This window comes from Eutrigla gurnardus, assembly GCF_963514095.1.
Source record: "Eutrigla gurnardus genome assembly, chromosome: 6".
Taxonomy (NCBI): domain Eukaryota; kingdom Metazoa; phylum Chordata; class Actinopteri; order Perciformes; family Triglidae; genus Eutrigla; species Eutrigla gurnardus.
In genome coordinates this window covers 7,985,196-8,003,921 of record NC_139920.1, presented here as the reverse complement: position 1 = coordinate 8,003,921, position 18,726 = coordinate 7,985,196, and the positions used below count along the sequence as shown (strand labels likewise).

At 44.3% G+C, this 18,726-nt stretch overlaps 1 protein-coding gene across 1 annotated transcript in view; it reads right to left on the bottom strand.

The window, feature by feature from the left end:
* Positions 1-18,726, bottom strand: part of tns3.2 (tensin 3, tandem duplicate 2) — a 39,757-nt gene that overhangs the window by 16,805 nt on the left and 4,226 nt on the right. Inside the window, exons 5-16 of the mRNA XM_084011274.1 lie at positions 18,615-18,679; positions 16,535-16,618; positions 16,229-16,341; positions 16,020-16,080; positions 15,860-15,935; positions 15,098-15,227; positions 14,788-14,853; positions 13,549-13,653; positions 8,162-9,097; positions 4,266-4,396; positions 3,151-3,259; positions 2,999-3,067 (exon numbers count right to left, since the gene is read on the bottom strand). Coding sequence (XP_083867400.1) covers positions 2,999-3,067; positions 3,151-3,259; positions 4,266-4,396; positions 8,162-9,097; positions 13,549-13,653; positions 14,788-14,853; positions 15,098-15,227; positions 15,860-15,935; positions 16,020-16,080; positions 16,229-16,341; positions 16,535-16,618; positions 18,615-18,679 — 1,945 coding nt within the window. The remainder of the gene's footprint in view (positions 1-2,998; positions 3,068-3,150; positions 3,260-4,265; positions 4,397-8,161; positions 9,098-13,548; positions 13,654-14,787; positions 14,854-15,097; positions 15,228-15,859; positions 15,936-16,019; positions 16,081-16,228; positions 16,342-16,534; positions 16,619-18,614; positions 18,680-18,726) is intronic.

Below are 18,726 nucleotides of genomic sequence, written 5' to 3'. Positions count from 1 at the left end.
TTAAATCCAAATGTCTTCCAGCTAGAGGCAGGGTGGTTTCTCAAATGTCGAGTTTGTCACCCAACAACCCCAAAACATTTGGTGCAGAGCTGAAGTGATCCTTGTAAGCTTAGCCTAGAGGTCTGAATACATTTGTTAAGCGTTAGGATCTACTTTACATAGAAATGTAGGGCTTGAAGTATTTTAGAAAACATGCTTTTAAAATCCTGTTTATTTGAGCATACATCGAATTTTTCTATAATTACAATGCATCTCATGTGTACGGTGAAAGGAGTCGCTCAGTGACAAACCCACAGATAAGTGCTTCTGGAAGCTCATTATTTGGCTTTTACCATCTTACTTACTTACTAAATTCTTCATCAACCTCTTTTCCAGCTGAGCTTCAGTGAAAACCAAACCACTTCCTGCCCAGCACCAAACAGCAGACCAGCATCATAACACAACCGTTAGCAACCCTTTGTGTAGTGCACGCTACTAATACAACGGTGCCTTCTTATTACTTGTACTTTATTTTTATTAACAACAAGTCATCGCTATCCGTTATCACAGCTGGAGCGTGCAGCGCATACTTGGCACCACTGTTAAAGACCTAAAAGAGAATGAATATTGGACAAACATGACTCCAGAGTCATGCTAATGTTGCTTTACGTTGGAGGAATCGCAATAAATCTGCCAACTTTACATGGTGATAATGAGTCAATGTTGTGTTGGTGCCTCAACACAATGAATGCTGACTTCATTTACCATTTATGGGCAGAGACTGTCTTTTTACCAACAATGTTGGAAATTACCTCATTGACATATTTTCCATTTTTTTGTTTGAAATTGTGCTCTTATTGTAATTGCATTGTATATTTCTGTAGTTGAGTTTTGAAGTGAATAAACTAGTCCAGAAATATAAATACATTAAATTTCACCCCCTCGATGGCTTAAGGCTCATTTATGCTCTACGCTAGACAAGCATACGGATACGGACGGACCAAACGTTGCAGTTCCAACGGAAATCGTGGGGGCAGTGTCGGGCATTGTACACAGAAAGTGCCATGAATAGCATACACAAATTAAAAAACGTTTGATTGATCCCTGACGCAAGGAAGCGAATGGTGACCGCTAGTCGCAGAGCCAGTGAATTGTGCGAGTTCCCATGCTTAATGTGAGCAGCCACCCGGCAAAGCCAGTTGTCGAAAGCCCCGACGGACATCCTGATAAACTGAAAATGACGTTCGTCGTCAATTTCTCTCATCGGTAAAACCAATGACTGGAATTCTCCGTCCACACTCGGGATGTATTCAGTGGTCTCACAGACCACCGCCGTCTACAACGCTGCCTGCCATTTTGCCTCCTTCTCAATAGATGCAGGATCGTTATCTCCTCCATTGTCCAGTCACCATGTTTGTTGTTGTGATAAACTTATTTTTTTTAAACTTTATTGGAGTAACTTTTTAATGTGAACGACGCCCTCTAGAGGATGTTTTGCTCAATGTCCATTCCAACGTAGAGGACGCATGAAAGCATGAGGGCAGCGACGTTTAGAACGTTGATAACGCACGTCTCTATTTACGCATGAAATGGAAGCATAAATGAGCCTTTACTCTACTTCTGTAAATATCTGCAGGATAGCCTCACACAAAAGCCAGCACACACACAACATACCAGTATAAGAGAGAGTACCCAGTGTGATCAGCCCGGAGATAACAGTGGGAACACAGCTGAAGGGCTCAGCGTGGCCGGCTGAGTGCTTGGAGTTGTTTTGGAGATATCTGCTGCCGCCCACAGTAATCATCCCCCGCATTACAGCAGCCTCGGGTCAAACTGTGATTACCGTAATGACTCTAAACATTCTATAAAAATAATTAAAAACGGGGAATCAAACTGATTTTTCCCCGACGTGGTAAACTGTTTCCCAGACAATCTCAGACAGTCTGCCTTTAACGTGGGAAACAGGAAACTCTCGTCTGCCCCTAAACTGGGGGTGAGCTCCACATACTCTGTCCTTTGTTAATTCTTCTGTCCATCCAGCAGAGAAAAGGAATCAGGTGTGTTTTCTGTACACAAGGAGGAATCATGACTCTTTCATCAGCTCCTTCTCCATCCTGCCGCCGCTCTCTTCTGACATGTTTACAATAAACAGGCAGATGCCCTTTAAAGGAACAAACCAATCACAACACAGCAAAATGCCATCAGAAATACCACTTCGATTGTGTTATCATTAAACTCATGACAATATGCAAAGGTCACAACATCGTCAGAGATTTTGGTTGTGTCCCAACAGCAACCGTCCTCCCCGCGCTAATAACAGGAACATGACAGCCACTTAGCTCAGATATGAGGCCCGGCCACTGAAAGGCACTTGTGTTTTTGACACTACAGTAAATTCCTTCTGCAGCTGTGTGGTACATATCTCCTCGGGCAGGATGTCCCAGCAACGAAAGACCCTCCCCTCTCCTCCCGTCCCCTCCCAGAACAGGAAGTGAGTGGACATCCTGCCTGCCCGGGCTCTTCCTCTCTAACTATTATTAGCGGACGTCCAATATCATCCGACCCTTTCGCGGGTGAGAAAGGATATCCCAATCCGTTTTATCAACTCCCCCGACCACTTTTTACCTCAAACCTCAAAATAATAAACAAGCCATCTGTCTGCCTCGAGCCAGACGCGACTTACCACAAACACTGCCATGCCCACATATCCAGCCAATGGCAACAAAGAGCAGGCCAGGTGTGTGTGTGTGTGTGTGTGTGTGTGTGTGTGTGTGTGTGTGTGTGTGTGTGTGTGTGTGTGTGTGTGTGTGTGTGTGTGTGTGTGTGTTGCCACGTCATTGTGCCAAGAGAACATTCCAGCCGGCCCTTGAACCCTGTCCGACAGCAATCGGGAACTTGAGTGTTTGGGTTCAAAAGCGAGTGCTCTCGCCAGTCACACACACACACACACACACACACACACACACACACACACACACATATGCATGTACAGTAAATTGACACACACACTCAAGTGTACCTTGTGTCCAGCTGTGTTGGTCCCACTGCCCGCCAGTCCTTAATTGGGAAAACTCAGGGAAATGTTTGACTGTGAAGAGAAGGCAGGCACCAATAAGATACCAGACAGCACACACAAACCACATTAGAAAGTGTCCACTCACGGTCTCTTACCGTACGGCGTCGGAGGAGACACCGGGAAGGCCGGGGTCGCCGGGACGATGTCGGAGCTGTCAGTCTGCCCCCGGTAGTCCACGCTGTTGGCTTTGTAGAGAGGGCCATGCTGTGGAAAAGATCAACAGGAAAATAGGGGGAAGAGTCAACAACATGTTTTTGGAAGTCTTGAAGGGTCACAAGCCAACACACACACACACACACACACACACACACCAGCAGACATCAGTCTTGTGACCTGTGTGTGGCTCCAGCCTGTGTTTTGGTGTAAACATTCAGGCCATTCATGCCACACAGCCATAAGAGTCAGTGCTGGAAACATCAAGAAAAAAGAAGAGAGGGGGGGGGGGGGGGGGGGGGGGGTAAGGTAGAAAATAAACACATACAGACAAATACGTTTCATTTACAGTCAAGTTTTGGGAGTTGGGTCATTGAACCCCAAATAATGTGGTATAATCTGATCACGAATGTTCACTTCAATCGACACAACCTGACACTTGACATTCAGTCCAAACGGGTGGAGGGCAATATGTGGAAAATGAAGTAGCTGGGACATTCAGGGATGTTACTGGCCAGGTCTTACGAGAGTGTGTTGCTGAGACAGAGAACGGTCTGTTTGAATAGTTGTCTATTAGAGCAAAAGCCTTTTGGAGCTGAGTACCAATTTGTATGTGAGAGAGCTGCAGCCTTACTTTATATCAGATTAAATCATAGCATGCAACCATGGACCAAACAAGTCTAAAAACAAATACTTGTGTTGCATTATTTACTACAGTTGTGATGGTTTGGTACCTTTCAACACATTCGTACATAACAGTACACGTCTAACATGAGGATGCTTGGTTGTTACGGTACTTGGCACAGAAACAGCAGAGCTCCAGACTGCTACGACAGTCATCAACCCCCGTCGACATTTAATAATAAGACGCATCTCTGTTTTTGGGCTCCACCAACTATATCTCACTCTTTTGCTGCTGAATGCTCCACTATGTTCACCAGCGAGTCTCTGACTGTATCTGTCAGCTGTTGAGCAGGTAGTGTTCACTGCAGTTTTAGAGCTCTTACTTTGAAAGCAGCTGTGAGGACGGAGAGAGTGAACCAGGACAGGAGTTTACCTGAGATGGTGAGGAGGGGTGATTGTAGACCGGGGAGCCTCTGGAGCGCTGAGCATCACCCCCCCTCCATCCTGGACTCTTGAGACCAGCATAGTCCGTCACATCACTGACCTGCATCTGCTGCTTCCAGCCTGAGATAAGGAGAGGGGTGAGGGCGGGGGGAGAAGGAGCGTGGGAGGCAGATAAGGAGAGGCAGACAGTCAGACGGATTATAATCATCATAACCAACCAAAGAATCCAGATCTTTCATGTTTCTCCCTGAAATTAAATATCCACAAACAGTTATGTCTTTAAAAAAAAAAACACAACATAAAATATGACATGCATTGTTATGACCGGATGGCAATAAAAGGTGATGACAGTGCTTCATGTTTGTCTCTGAAAAGCGTCTGTCAGGGTGTTTATCAGCAGTGTGCAGCTCCTGTCATCAGGGCGGACGCTGTGTGACGAAGCAAGGCGGCGCTGGAACATGTGTCGGGATAACATCTGTTGTACAATCAGTCCAGAGGGGGTTTGAGCCTGACAAGACTCAGGAAATCAACACATTGATAAGCAAAGTAACTGAGTTATATCTGCTTATTTTTAGCTTGATATCGGATTGTATGTCTGTCGTTAAATTGTAAGAAATTGTCCATCGGAGAGCACTGTTTAGTTTTTAAATGTCCCATAGCTCATTCAAAATTCATCAATCATAACAATTAGGGGTACAAAGGTTATGTTACTGCTCATATTTATTAAAATCACATTCATTTGGCTGCACGGTGGTGTAGTTGTTAGCACTGTCGCCTCACAGCTCGATGAGGGTTCGAGTCCCGGTTTGGGTTTCTTCTGTGTGGAGTTTGCATGTTCTCCCCGTGTGAGTGTGGGTTCTCTCCGGGTTCTCCGGCTTCCTCCCACAGTCCAAAGACATGCAGGATGGGTTAACTGTTGACTCTACGAACTAAATCTCTCGTCTCGCACAATTTACGTTGCAAAAACCAAAATGACTATTAGCGTTCTTCTAAAGTATTAAACGAGCTGCAAGATGAGGGTTGGTTGGTGTCGCAAGAGTTAGCCGGTGTGACCGCCTCCACAAGCTTTAGGTGAATATTAAACAAAAATGTCTATCTACTTATGTAAAGGCAGTCTTAGACTTCATACAGTTTTATTACAAACTGTGACTTCCTTTACTTGCAAAATGATAATTTATATTTTATATATCTTTTATAGACCGTGAATAATACTTTTTGTTCTTTTGTACATATTTTTATACATTTATACCTTTAGTTTTGAGTGTATATTTGTATTATTCACTATTCCGTAATTTAACACTAAATTATACATACAGGTATAGGTACTTCATGCCAACAAAGTGAAAGGCAATATACATCCCCTTATGCACGATGCCAGCCTTTCGAAACACGCAGAACCAGATCTCAACTTTTGACCTCATGGAGAGTTCACACAGCGGCGGTGCCAGCAGGTGTTTTAACGTACAGTATTGAGGGATTCCATCCTTTCATCGCCTCCTAACATCAGCTGCCGGTTCAAGCAAGTCCAGCTCTGGATCTTTGTCTTGACTGTTGGTGAAATACACCGAGCACCTCTGGGTGATGTTGTGAACTCAGACAGGACGGCGTCTGACGTGTGAGTCATGGGAGAGAATGACCATATATGGGATCGCACTCGACAGTGCATATCACCTGTAAACAGCAATGTGGAACGTTGTAATCTCAGCCTCCATTGTGAGCATCCACCATCTGCACCTCACATGCTTCCCCAACTGAAACTAATCCAGTCCCCCTTGTTCACCAGAGGGCCAGCTGACAGTGCTTGTGCTCCTCCGGGGTTTCTCTCTTTACCGTCTCAAGTATCACTCGCTGCCCACTGTACATGAGAGGAGGCTATTCCTTTTTTGAAGACTGCACCTCTGAAGACGTTGAGAGGGAGAAGGAGGTCATGATGCAAACACGCCGGAGAGCAAAGTGTAAAACTTCAAAAGCATTCCTGATCTCTTACAAATGCCTGAAAACATCGCCTTGAAAAACACACTTTACAAACAGACCCGCTGCAGTTACTCAGCAGGGAAATATTAGCGTTACTGCTGCAAATACCCCCCTGGGAAATACCCCCCCGACAAACCCGCTGACCTACATACATACAAACACGCACAGTCCATTTCCTGTGCTCACATTCCATGATTAGGAGAAGAGCCACAGGAAAACCAAACACAACATCAGAGGTTAAAGGTCAGCAGTAATGTAACCCTGCGAGGCTCGTGGCCTCGGGTCAAAGATTCAGGAGCCGTCAGGGCTGCGCTCGACTGTCAGGAGCTCCCATAAGGCCGCTCCAGGGTTAGCTTTGATCGAGCAGCTGCTCCGTACGCAAAGAGCCGGGAAGTAATGACATCACTCACACACCTATGACCCGCGGACCTCAAACAGAGAATGAATCAGGGATGGAGGTCGCTCCATCCTCCTGGCTGCATCCCAGTGGATATGAGAGGGAGTAATTCTGTCATAAGAGGGTGAGAGGGAACCGTGAAGAACACACTCAGGTCAGCAGAACCGGGATGGCCGTGACATGCCCACATTCAAGTTTTTAAAAGACTATCATCAAGTCCAAAGTGCTACATTGTTAAGTTATTTTACCTCCTGCACAGACAAATGCACCTTCTTCACACAACATGATTGTCTCTGTGTCAAACTGATATAAAGCATAATTGTTTTCAGGAAAATTAAGTTTTTTTTTAAATCTTTGGGTTTTGGGAGGATGTCAGCTCGTTTCCAAGTCAATTATATTTTTGTCTCATCTCAGATCCCAAATAGTAAAAGAAGACTTTTCTTTGTCAGGATTTGAGCTTTCCATTTATAGTTGAATCAGAAGGTAGGCAGTGGATTGATTCTAGATCTAAATCTCTCATGAGAAAGCTGTGTTTAACGTAATTTACTGAATCTTTTCAGATAAGCTGTTCAGCTGCTTTTAAACCCGTCAGTTCTTTAACTGGGTTGAGCTTATTTGAGAGGTTTGGTCCGTCTTCACACACCCTTATGTCACCGTTTCGTCCACTTCTGTATATTTCCATTCAGAATAAGACAGATGGTAGGGTAAACATATCATTGTGCTTTCATTGCAGAAATATCCACTACGTGTTTTATCAAGTGCTTCCACCCTTTCAGCCTGCCACTATGCACACTCACAAACTATGCACGCTCACAAACACACCTTCTGTAACAAACCCAGATGTATTCCTTGGTCTCAGGTGGAGCTTTCCACAATCAGGCAGCGCTTCAGTCCTTCGGTCTGGTTTATAAATGGTTCTCTGTATGTGCAGGCTGAGCTGAGCACCACAATTTAACAAGTCCAACCTACAAGCTTCATCTGCTGCCAGCTCGTTGGCACACATATTTTCTTTAGGGCGTTTCAGCCAGTCACAATGTCTCACTGGGCTGTTCTGCATCTCTGTGCAAGTCAGGCTGTGTAAAGGTACTGTTACAATTTACCAGGGTAAAGGGTCAGTTTATCCGAAATACATCAAATATAAATAAAAAAGTTGTATTTACCGATGTGGAAAATGTTGGATTTAGGTGTTGAGGATTTGTAATATCAGCTTGTTAAACATCCACAACTAAATGCTAATATGCTGAGGTTCAACAGGGATAATGTTCCCATATGTTCATCATCTCAGTTTGCACTTAAGCATGCTAACGTTTGCTAATTAGCACTAAGAACAAATTGCAGCTGAGGCTGATGGGAATGACATTAGTTCTGCAGGTATTTGGTCATAAACCACAGTATTGAGTGACGCGTGGACCAAATGTCAGCCTGCTGGTGGGAGTCCGAGGATCACCAATGTCAGTAGGACTCATCATCTGGGAACCATGAATGTGTGAACAGAGTGCTGCTATGATGCCTACCTGACAGATGGGTATTTCCCTTGTTGCTAAGGCCGTTGGTGTGGAGGGAGGCGGAGCGGGACAGCGGGGAACAGCTGTTAGGAACAGGAACAAAGGTGGGGTCCAAATCCAGAATCAGCAGGTTCAGCTGCTCTATGGACTCGTCAATGTCCGTTGTTAACGAAGACAAATCGTCTTCCTGGCGGGACGATGCATGCTTAGCATCGACGGACTGTGTTTTACTCGTAACGTCGGTGTTTTGCGTGATGTTGGGTGCGCCACCCTCGTCCACCAGCCCTCTCTGCACCGCTTCCCTGCTGCTGAGTCCTCGGGATGGCGTGTTAAGAGCTACCAGAGGTGGCGGCCTCTCTTTTCTCACCCCGTTCAACCTCTCTTCCCCATCGACTTGAAGCTGCTGCTGCCGAACCCAGGAGTGTGTGGAGTACTCGGCGTGGCCGGCTCTCTGAGTTTCAGGCAAGTTCTCCGAGGAGAGGGAGCAGATGCTGCTGGAGCTCGGCAGGTCTGAAGCAGGAGCTGCTACACCATCCACCTCATCCTCATCGTCTAATATATCAGTTTCCCTCTCGCTGGATGAAGCCTCTCCATTGGTGGTGTGTCCCAGCCCAGATTCATCTCCAGTCATCTCCCCCTCCCGTTCGCCGAATGCAGCAAGCTCAGTCATGACCTCCAGAAGAGGCTGAGCAATCTCAAAGTCCACGCTGGAGAGCAGCTTCCCTGCCGGGGTACACTTGTCGTGTGCGGCCCCCCTCCTCTGTCCGGCTCCGGCCCGTCCCTGTGAGGCAACAGACAGGCCCGAATCACTGCTGGCGGATGGAGCGCGGTCACTGCAGCTGGGGCTGCTGGTGTTCAGGCGGAACAAAGACCCTTCCTCACTACTCTTCTTCCTCACTCTGGCATACAAACTGCCATTTCCAGGGTCCGGGACATGAGGTGGAGCTGTGAAGACAAAATCACTGAGGTCAGGAGGAGGTTTCTTTGTTGACAGATGCAAACATGACATGACATGTTTTCACTTGTGCATCAAGGCCCACTTCCAATAACCCCTTGCCCATACCGTTTAGCGCTACAATGAAAAAATACACATAAGTATTCACATTCTAAGAACCAGAGAATGATTGATTAAGGACTTAAAGGTTGAGTATGTGATTCTATTCAGAAACACTTTCTGTTATATTACTCAAAATCCTCTTAACATACCGATAGCCATCAATAAATGAAATGCTCTGACATAAATACATTTTAAAATGTCATTTGTGGACGTGGCAGGACTGTAAAAACCACGTCCAATCAGAAAAGTCTGTCCGGATTAAATGATTGGACGGCCTGCCTGTCTGTCAATGATTGCCGATATTCTGGGGGAGCGGCTTTGAACAGAGGTCTGAACAAAGAGGGCGACTTTTTCGGTTTGGTGATGCATTCAAAGTCAAAATCTCTGTTTTTTCCAAATGACCTACTCGGCCTTTAAATGATGAAAAGATGAACGCAAATGTCGCAAATGTAATTTTTTTCCTTCGACTGTGCATTTAATTGACTAATTGAATGCATTCGTTGTTTCAGCTGGTAATGTAATTCATTTTGACTAAAACGTATGCAGCAGGTCCACCAATCAGAGATGTATAGCAGCATATATGTAGCCAGGGAAGCATTAAAACCAAAGTTCAACTGAACTTGAAGATGCTCTATACGTTACATCATCTTACCTGCAGATGATTCAGAATGACACGAACACAAAAACACCACCTGTTGGACCACAGCCATCACTCCAGACACACTCCATGTAGATAACACAGAGGCCCTTTGTGTGGGCTGGCGGATGCATACGTGTTTGGTTGTGTGCATGTGTGTGTGTGCGTGTGTGTGTGCGTGTGTGTGTGTGTGTGTGTGTGTGTGTTTGTGTCACGCAAAGGACGTGTCTGTCATAGACGTATATCCTGAGGTCAGATACAGCTGATTGAATGCACACACGCATTATGTTGGAATGAAACTTCCTGTAGCATCAAGAGAGCGTGTTTGTAAGTGTTACACCAAGTCTCACAAATACAAGAGCTAGAACAATTCATCGATTAAAAAGTTAGTCAATTGACGACTATTTCGAAAATGGATTCATCGTTTAAGACATTTTTTCAAGCAAAAACAGCAACAAACAGAGGATTTGCTGCTTTTTTTATTCAAATATGATAGTTTACTGAATGTATTTTAAGACTTTTCTTAAAATGTTCTGCCAGTTTGTCGCTCAAATAATAAATCTAATAGTTGAAATTATACTTAATAGTACCCATTAAGCAAGCACGTCCTTTTCTGATAAAGGTCGTGACATGCGGGTGAGATAAGGCTGCCTCGTGCAACGACTGCAACGATATACAGTGCATACCAGAGCTGTAGGAGCACAGCCTCTCAAGTCCAGAGTGGCAATAAAACTCAAATACCAGACATGCGTGGTAAAACCTCACAGCTGGTCTGTTGGGTCTCACACACAAACACAGATGCACTGATAAACACTTTGTGTAACTTCCACAGCACTGCAAGAACTTAAGTAAAAATGCCAAAACTAGCATCCAAAAGCAGCTCACTTACTCACCGGCAGTCAGGGGCAAACTTTCACTGTTCCCACTGAGGACTAGAAACAGGATGGAAATGCTTGCTGAAGCCTCCCTTCGGAGTCAGAGAGAGGAAAAAAGCGAACCAGATGACAAGCTGAAAGGAAAGAGGGGGCAAGGACGAGGACAGAATGAAAAGGATGAGGAGAGAGACAGAAAGAGAAAGGGAGCAGCTCAGCTTGAAGTTGGTCCTCTGCTGCCGTCCCTCTCCGGCTGCCGCAGGAAGACAAGAAAGAACATTCTTTCTCTTAAGGTGCTAACAGCCCCCTCCCGTATCCCCCCTCTCCCTCTCTTTCCCCTCTCTTATGTCACTGTTTCCTCGCCTGCTCCGTCCCCGCTCTGCAAATCCCCGCCTTCACCGTCACTACAAAATTAGCGTGGCTTTGCCCCATCCCTCCTCCTCTTCCCTCCACCCTGCATCCTGTCCCGGCTCACACAGGTAGCTAATGCTGTTACAGCCAGTGTGCGCTCATGCGTTTTCATGTCTGCCAGTAGAAGGAACCCGAATGGTGGATCATTCACTCGACCGCATGCGAGCACATATATCAGCACGCACAGGTGGAAGAGTTTGTGCAACACACACACACACACACACACACACACACACACACACACACACACACACACACACACACACACACACACACACACACACACACACACAATGCACTTTCAAGAGAAGAAACACAAAGCACAAGGACCTTGAGCTGGCCAAATATGGAGAGGGGAATGTAAACACGGGGGCGGGCTCCGGAGAGACTTGTGTGCAGAAGGGGGAAGGGGACATATCGGACAAATTGCAACCTGCAACTTGAACCTGAGAGCAACGCACTTTGGCAAGAAAAGGGGGAGACCAGATAAAGGGGAAGAGAAGAAAAGGAGAAAACGGTGAGATGGAGTGAGGTGGAGCGATAGGAGTAGCGGAGGGGAGGGGCTCACGTGGGCCGAGAGGCTGAAGTAGAACCACCTGTGGTTGAAAACAACATTCTTGCGACTGGCTGCGTTGCTAACTGGCTGACAGCCTGATCTTGCTCCTCGCCGTAAACGTAATGGCCATGTGTTTGAATTCATGTGAGCATCCGTGTAAATGTACCTTTACATGCCACTTTTACGCATTTCTCCCCCAGTCCACCTAAATTACACGCCCGGCAGAGCCGTTTTAGCAACTGTATAAAACAGCTGGAGCTGAGACCTCGGCCGCCGCTGTAAGTGATTGTTTGAGCTGTCTGGATGTGTGTTTGTTTTCGGAATGTGTGTGAACGGTTACAATTGACGAACAGCCGCCTCCGAATACGTGGGTCTGGTCTGGGTCTGAGTCGGGATGGTTGTCGTTACGCCCATTCCCAGGAACGTCTTTGTGACCACAACAGTTGTAAGCTGTCAATCTGATACCACACAATTACCCAGGGTGCTAACCGCAGCGGAGGCCAGAGTCTAAGCAGACCTTCTCCGGGACTGGATCTGCACCCACAGAGCGATCTGAAAAGCAGCCAGCGCTACATTGACTGATTTATTTTCGGCCACTCTGGGTGAGAAAACCTCCACCGCAAGGTTGAAAAAAAATCTTTGGCAAATCATTTTTTAAAGTTGTTTTTGGTAACATGTTAGCGAAAAGTTGCTTCCTTCGACATCCACCTGGTGGCGTCTGTATCAACCTGATGAATGTGGATCCGATATTCGCTTTTCTTTTAGCTCTGTTTTGGTCTCCACCTGGAAACTGTTTGGGAAAGGGAAGGCACTTTCACACTTGGCGGGTGATTGGATGAAACAACATCAGTTGGGAGAAGAGGGAAAACAGTTTCCATCACAAAAAGCCTCCAGTGCCGTTCTATGCTCTTCTTTCAATGAATAAATACTCTCTGCACCAATAGCAGAATCTAAATCTGATTTTTTCATCCTCCTTTCCTGTGAATTAGCCCAAGATGGAGCCTGGACCCAGGGCTGGTAGGCGCCTCCAACGTTGTATCCAGTTTTCTTCATACATCCATGACACAAAGGCATCACTTGAAGCTTGATACGATGGATCTCCATGTGATATGTGATCCAGCAATTCTCATGTGATCTCATGAAATTGCGAGAATCCAGCTGACACTCCTGAGGGAGTTTAGCTGCTAAATGCTACACTTCACCAGCTAGTTGCAAACTGTGTCTGTCTGCTGTTTGGGGGTGGGTGGGTTTAGAGCTTGTTCACTCGAAACAGGAGCACCGAAACTGAACCAAACGCTGAATGTGCCACTAAAGCAAAACTATAAGCTAAAAGAGGCTAAACATCTCTGGAGAAGGGCAGGTTGGATGATAATTATTCCCTCTGTTTTACGTTCAGTTTGTCAGCGATGTATCAAATGACAGGTGAAAACAATGTGACAGTATGAAAGGGGTCCTCCCCGGGCTTTACAGATATGAATCCTGAATTTCAGCTTGTTCATCCACACCTTTACCACCCCTCAGTTTACTTTCACCCCTCTCTTAGCTTCGTTTCCAGCTGCAGAAGTGGAGAGGCCAAATGATTTGTTGTGAAGGAGGTAAAACCAACAAAAACATTGGTTTGCTCTTTTAAAAGTCAGAACGAAGCAGGCCTGGATTGGCATTCTAGTTTTCCTGAGAATGCCATGGAAACAGAATAAAGGTCACCATTATGTAAGAGCAGAGCGGGCAAGTTCATTTATCTCCCATAATGTCTTCAAATAGATTGTTTTACTGCCAGAGACACAAGAGGAATCCAGAACAGCAGGAAGAGAAAGTGAAAGAAAGAGAAACAAGTAAAGTAATCTGATTAAAAGTGCACCTCACCTGTCCCAAGAGAAGACGTGCCTTGATATGAATCTCGTCTTACTAAAGGGTCCAAGGTGTCATAGTCCACCGTCACACCGCGTCCGTTGTGCCACAGCTCTCTGCCTGCACATGGAAATGACAAACAGACCAGCAGACAAAGAGGCAGCGCTGCTCAGAAGTCAGTTAAACAACAACAGCACACACACACACACACACACACACACACACACACACACACACACACCATAACACCAACTGATGCCAGATCTCATTTCAAATTTGATTCAGGAAATTATGTGGCCTTTCATTTTTTTGTTTTCGCTTCTACCTGCGTCTGTGTTTGTCTGATTGCGTGTGCGTCCTGGATTTCCTCGCCCGTGTACAGTATCTCCAATCTGAATTCCTGTCAGATGTGTGCGTGTGATAACTCCTCATATTGCTTCCTGTGTGGGGGAGTGGGATTGTGGCCGCTGAGGGCCAGTTCGGCTGTTGCACCCTCCTCCTGGAGTCAAACACTGCCCCCACCTGGGAGACTGTTGCTTGAACTCATTGAATAGGTTTTTTCATTCACGAGCAGTGTGTGTGTGTGTGTGTGTGTGTGTGCAATGTTTCAAACTGAGTCATTTCTGTCTCTTCTGCTTGAATTAGGAGACACAGTGATGCTCGGTGCAGTCTTTGTCTACCTGCAGCATTTACAATGTGTCTGTGTGGATGAGTGTATGTGTGATGTCTAGGAGTCTGTGTTTGAGCAGTGGTTCCCTACAAGGGGCTCAGACAAGATGATTGACGAAGAAAGCAAAACAAATTGGACTCTAAGAGGCATTTTTAAAATTTACGGGAAAACATATATTTTATGTATGATTCCTCCACTGAACTGTTGACACATTCACTCAAAAATGAGTGAATACTTCTAATGCTGGTCTTATCCCTCATGCTGTGTGGATGTGCAAAAAGTTTTGATTTTATACGCTTATGTATTGAGATATCTTTAGCGTTTGCTGCCATAGAATGTTGTGCTTAATTATTTATATTTATAAAATGTTCTATATGAGCAATGTCGCAGTCCGGATCTACGGACTTCATTGTGAATTGTTAATTGTAACAATTTACAATAAACATAATTAATATTAAAACTTTAGTTCAAAAACTCTGAAACACATTTGCACCTACATATTTATTCTCCCTCCTGTAAATCCGGTGCACTGAAGTAATCTTTGCTGAATGTTCATGAACCTATAAGCTTCAGGGAAAGTGTACCTGTAATCTTTTCAGGGCTGTCAGAAAGAAACAGCTCCACTTTTCCATCTTCTGGGAACCGGGGATCTGGAATATTAACAACATAATCAGACAGCTGGACAGTTCACTTTGGCACGCTGGACATTTTTCCATGTGACTTCACATCTGCACTCCCATACAGACGCTGCAGGGTCCAAGGTCAGTTCAGATAGGTGTTATTTCCGTTGGAGGAAGACCAAAGGTTTTATCAGTTACTGATTGAGGTGGGAATATTGTAGCAGAGTGTGATAATGGCTGAAACAACAGTTGGCATGCAGCGAGTTATAAATACCTTCGTTGGCACAGTCGAGGTCCGCCTTGCTGAAAGTGTAGGAGTGTCTGTGTACGAGGCCCGTATGGAACTGCAGACGGAAGACGACCTGGCGGCTGGATGACCGGCTGTTTTTATCATAACAAACCACCTAAATTCAGAAAGAAGATGATACACATCCTGTATGTGCTGCTCTTATCTGATTCACTGAGATGAGTTCATTTTGTGGCATAGTCAAAATAAGAAGTCAGTAAATAACCACTTCCTGTCCATTTGATTTATGAATGAGAACTGTGTTGAAGATGTGTTAGTATTCATGTCTTTTATTCATTTTATTGTATTTTATGTAAATCCAACATATAAGAGATTACAATAGAATAAGAAATGGTAATACTATATTTTTGATTCCAATTAATCACAAACAGGAGGGTATTTTAACCGGTGTCAGTGGAAGATTAAAACAATGTCTATAGACTGGCAAGCTTTTAACTAAACATATATTAAACATATGTGGAGAATAGTTCCTTATAGTGGATAAATAATAAAACAATGGTTACTCAGTTTTAATTGTAGACTTTACTAAAGAAATTCCAATTTGTCCTCAAATAACTCTCAATTATTTTTTTTAGGAATCCTCTTGTAAAACATATTGCGAAATAACTTGGAATTTACAGATCTGTAAAATAAAGTGTAAACATGAAGTATTATAAATACACAGAAAACAAAAAAGAGAGGCTGAACTTCGTCCTAATGATGATGATAATGTTGTACATGACCACTCACCATGACGTCCCCTTTGAGCAGCTGAGCTGGCTGGAGCACAAAGTAGAGTCGGTCAGTCTGGACTGCATTGACATGGCTGAGATGGACATAAACACACGTTACAGGCTGTATATATTAATAACATGCTGAGATATTATTGTGATTTGATGTGATTTCTTACTAGACTGCTGATGTGCAAACAGCTTGGAGACTCTGGTAGACTCTCAGGAAGAGGCAGCATGCTGGGAAGTTTCATGAAGGAAGATGGCATATATATTCAGTATTGTTCATTCAAGTTGTAAATTATAAGCAGCTTCTTTCCTTTTTTCTTCCACAATAAGACTATAAAGTATATATACTCCCTCTATTTCAGACCAGACATCTGCTTACCTCCATCTGGCCTTATTTTGGGAAGACCATGAAGAACAACACACAGTAGGAACGACGGAGAGGGGAACACCCTCAGTCCTCCCTTTACCATGCTTCCCAGCATCAGCACATACCTGGAGGGCACACACAAACCCTGTTACAAATAAGTATTTCACAAGAGGATAAATCAGGTGATCGGTGACCCTGCGCCCGAAGGTCAACGGTTGCTGCAGATCCCTCGGTCTACATCGAAGATCACAGGCTAAGACCCGGACCAGAGTTGACCTTTAACCTGCAGTGATCCCGCCCAATCAACCCCGTTCTTACCGTTTTTGCGAGGGGGTCATCAGAGCGGACAGTTTGTCCCCGTAGAACCTCCTCATGGCAAAAAGGTCGAGAGAAAGGTCTGCACTGAGAGAGAGGCAAATATTCAGCTGGTGATGCATTTAACGCTCCTCAGTTCACCTACATTTACTCTCTTGATTTGTATGTGTTGAAGAAGAATTCACAGAGCTCTTTTTTTCAATCACAGAATTGTATTTTAAATATCTAGAGATATATGTATATACATTTTGGACAACTCTGTTTTGCAGAGCATTTTTATTTCCTGCATTCTTCTTCCTACATGACCCCAAAAAAATGATTTGCTGTAAATATGTTTTCTTTTTGTGATTTTTGAACTTAACAAAACCATATCAGATTTACAGTCATAAAGAAAACTTTGCATACCTGCACTCACTCACGTAGAGGGACAATGTCCGCAATCACATATTTCTCAACAGTGAGTCAGCTGTTGAGCCATGAACAGCACAAAAGTACACAGTGCAGAAATCAAGCCTGATCTTCCTCATCTTTCTGCATTGATTTGCCTAACCATGCCAAACTAACCATTCCCTTCATCCCATGACATGTAAATGAGGATGTTAATACATTTTAATAACTCATCTAACAATAAAATACACGATAAGCCACATGAGTAATAAAATGCTAATCTTAAATGCTTTCCAGTGAAATTAACAACATTTTGTATCTTCTTCTGTCATGTAGGTAAATTAAGAATAAATAAATCCACTGGCGTAAAACAGCAACAGGATCCCTGCCCAGAAGTCAAATAACAGTCTAGTTCAAAGTCCTTCAATCAGCCGTCCTGCCCTTTGGCTGCTGGAGGCGAACAGTAGATCAGCCTTTGTTCACTCTATTTTTCTATCAGCGCTCTTCGATCTGCAAACATGTCCAACAATAAACCATTACCGTTTATCATCATCAGATCATTAAGAGATCATTGCAGACATTCTTGGTTCCTGCAGAATAATTTGGAATCATTTGAGCAATTCTCATGACTTTTCTTCTAGCGCCAACTTCAGATTAAATTTTGGTTTATAGCCAAATACCTGCACCACTAATGCCATTCCCATCGGGCTCAGCTTTCCATTGTGTTTAGTGCTCATTAGCTAGTGTTAGCATGCTGATAGTGAACATGCTAACCATCAGGCTACATCAGCTATGCAGCGGAAGGGGAGTTTCCAGCAGCGGTTGCTCCAGTGAAACACTGCACTATACAAATGTGAGTTAAGTTCCACTGTTGTATATTCAGGATTGTTTACCTAATAAAGCAGTCTGTAATGATTTGTTACTGCAAATTAATACACTGCTAGCTAATTAGCAACAGTTATTTCGGGTGAATTAAGTAAGTTTTAAGTTTCCTTTCTGGTGGGGCACTGAGACCTTGTTTTGTAGGTAGCCAATGGCAAGAGATGAGTAATGTGTTGATCCCATACACATTGTTACATGAATTAAACATATGTTTGTCATTTTAAAAGATAATTTTACACATAAAAAAGTCACATTTTGTTATATGACTGTGGAAGCCTAAGACTGTGAAAATACGTAGACTAAATATAAAGACACACCCAAAAGTCACAAGTGCTGTGTGTGTTCGGTACCAGGATGTAACGTTACTCACACTAACAACAGGTCTCGCTCCTTCTTTTTCTTCCCTTGTGATAGAAAGAGTCGCTGGATAAAAGACATCAGGTAAGATAACGTTACATTTGTGATGGGACGTAGCTAAGTTAGCTAGCTAGCAAGTCAAGCTAACAGCCGGGTTGATTAGCCTATGTGCATTACTCGACACGAGCGATGTAGTTCACTGAGCGGTTTCACACAAAACTAAATGATACTACGACAAACCCACCACAATGGGAGACTTTCTTGACTTCCAAAATTATCTTTTAAATTGACAAACATCATATGTGTGATTCATGGCAACATTAAAACGGGATCAAAAAATGATTTGTCTCTCGCCATTGACTGATGTGTATATTTTCTCTGAAATAAGGTCCCGTGGGGAACATCGGAGGGGGCGGGACTTGGCCTTTTGTACATATTCCTGTAGCATCAGGGTTACCTGGCCGACATGTTGCTGAGGTGAATGTAAGAAGCCACCAGAACGCCGAGCCGACCTTTACCACCCTGTGAAGGACAACCACAGAATGAGGACCAACTTTACAGACTCACCT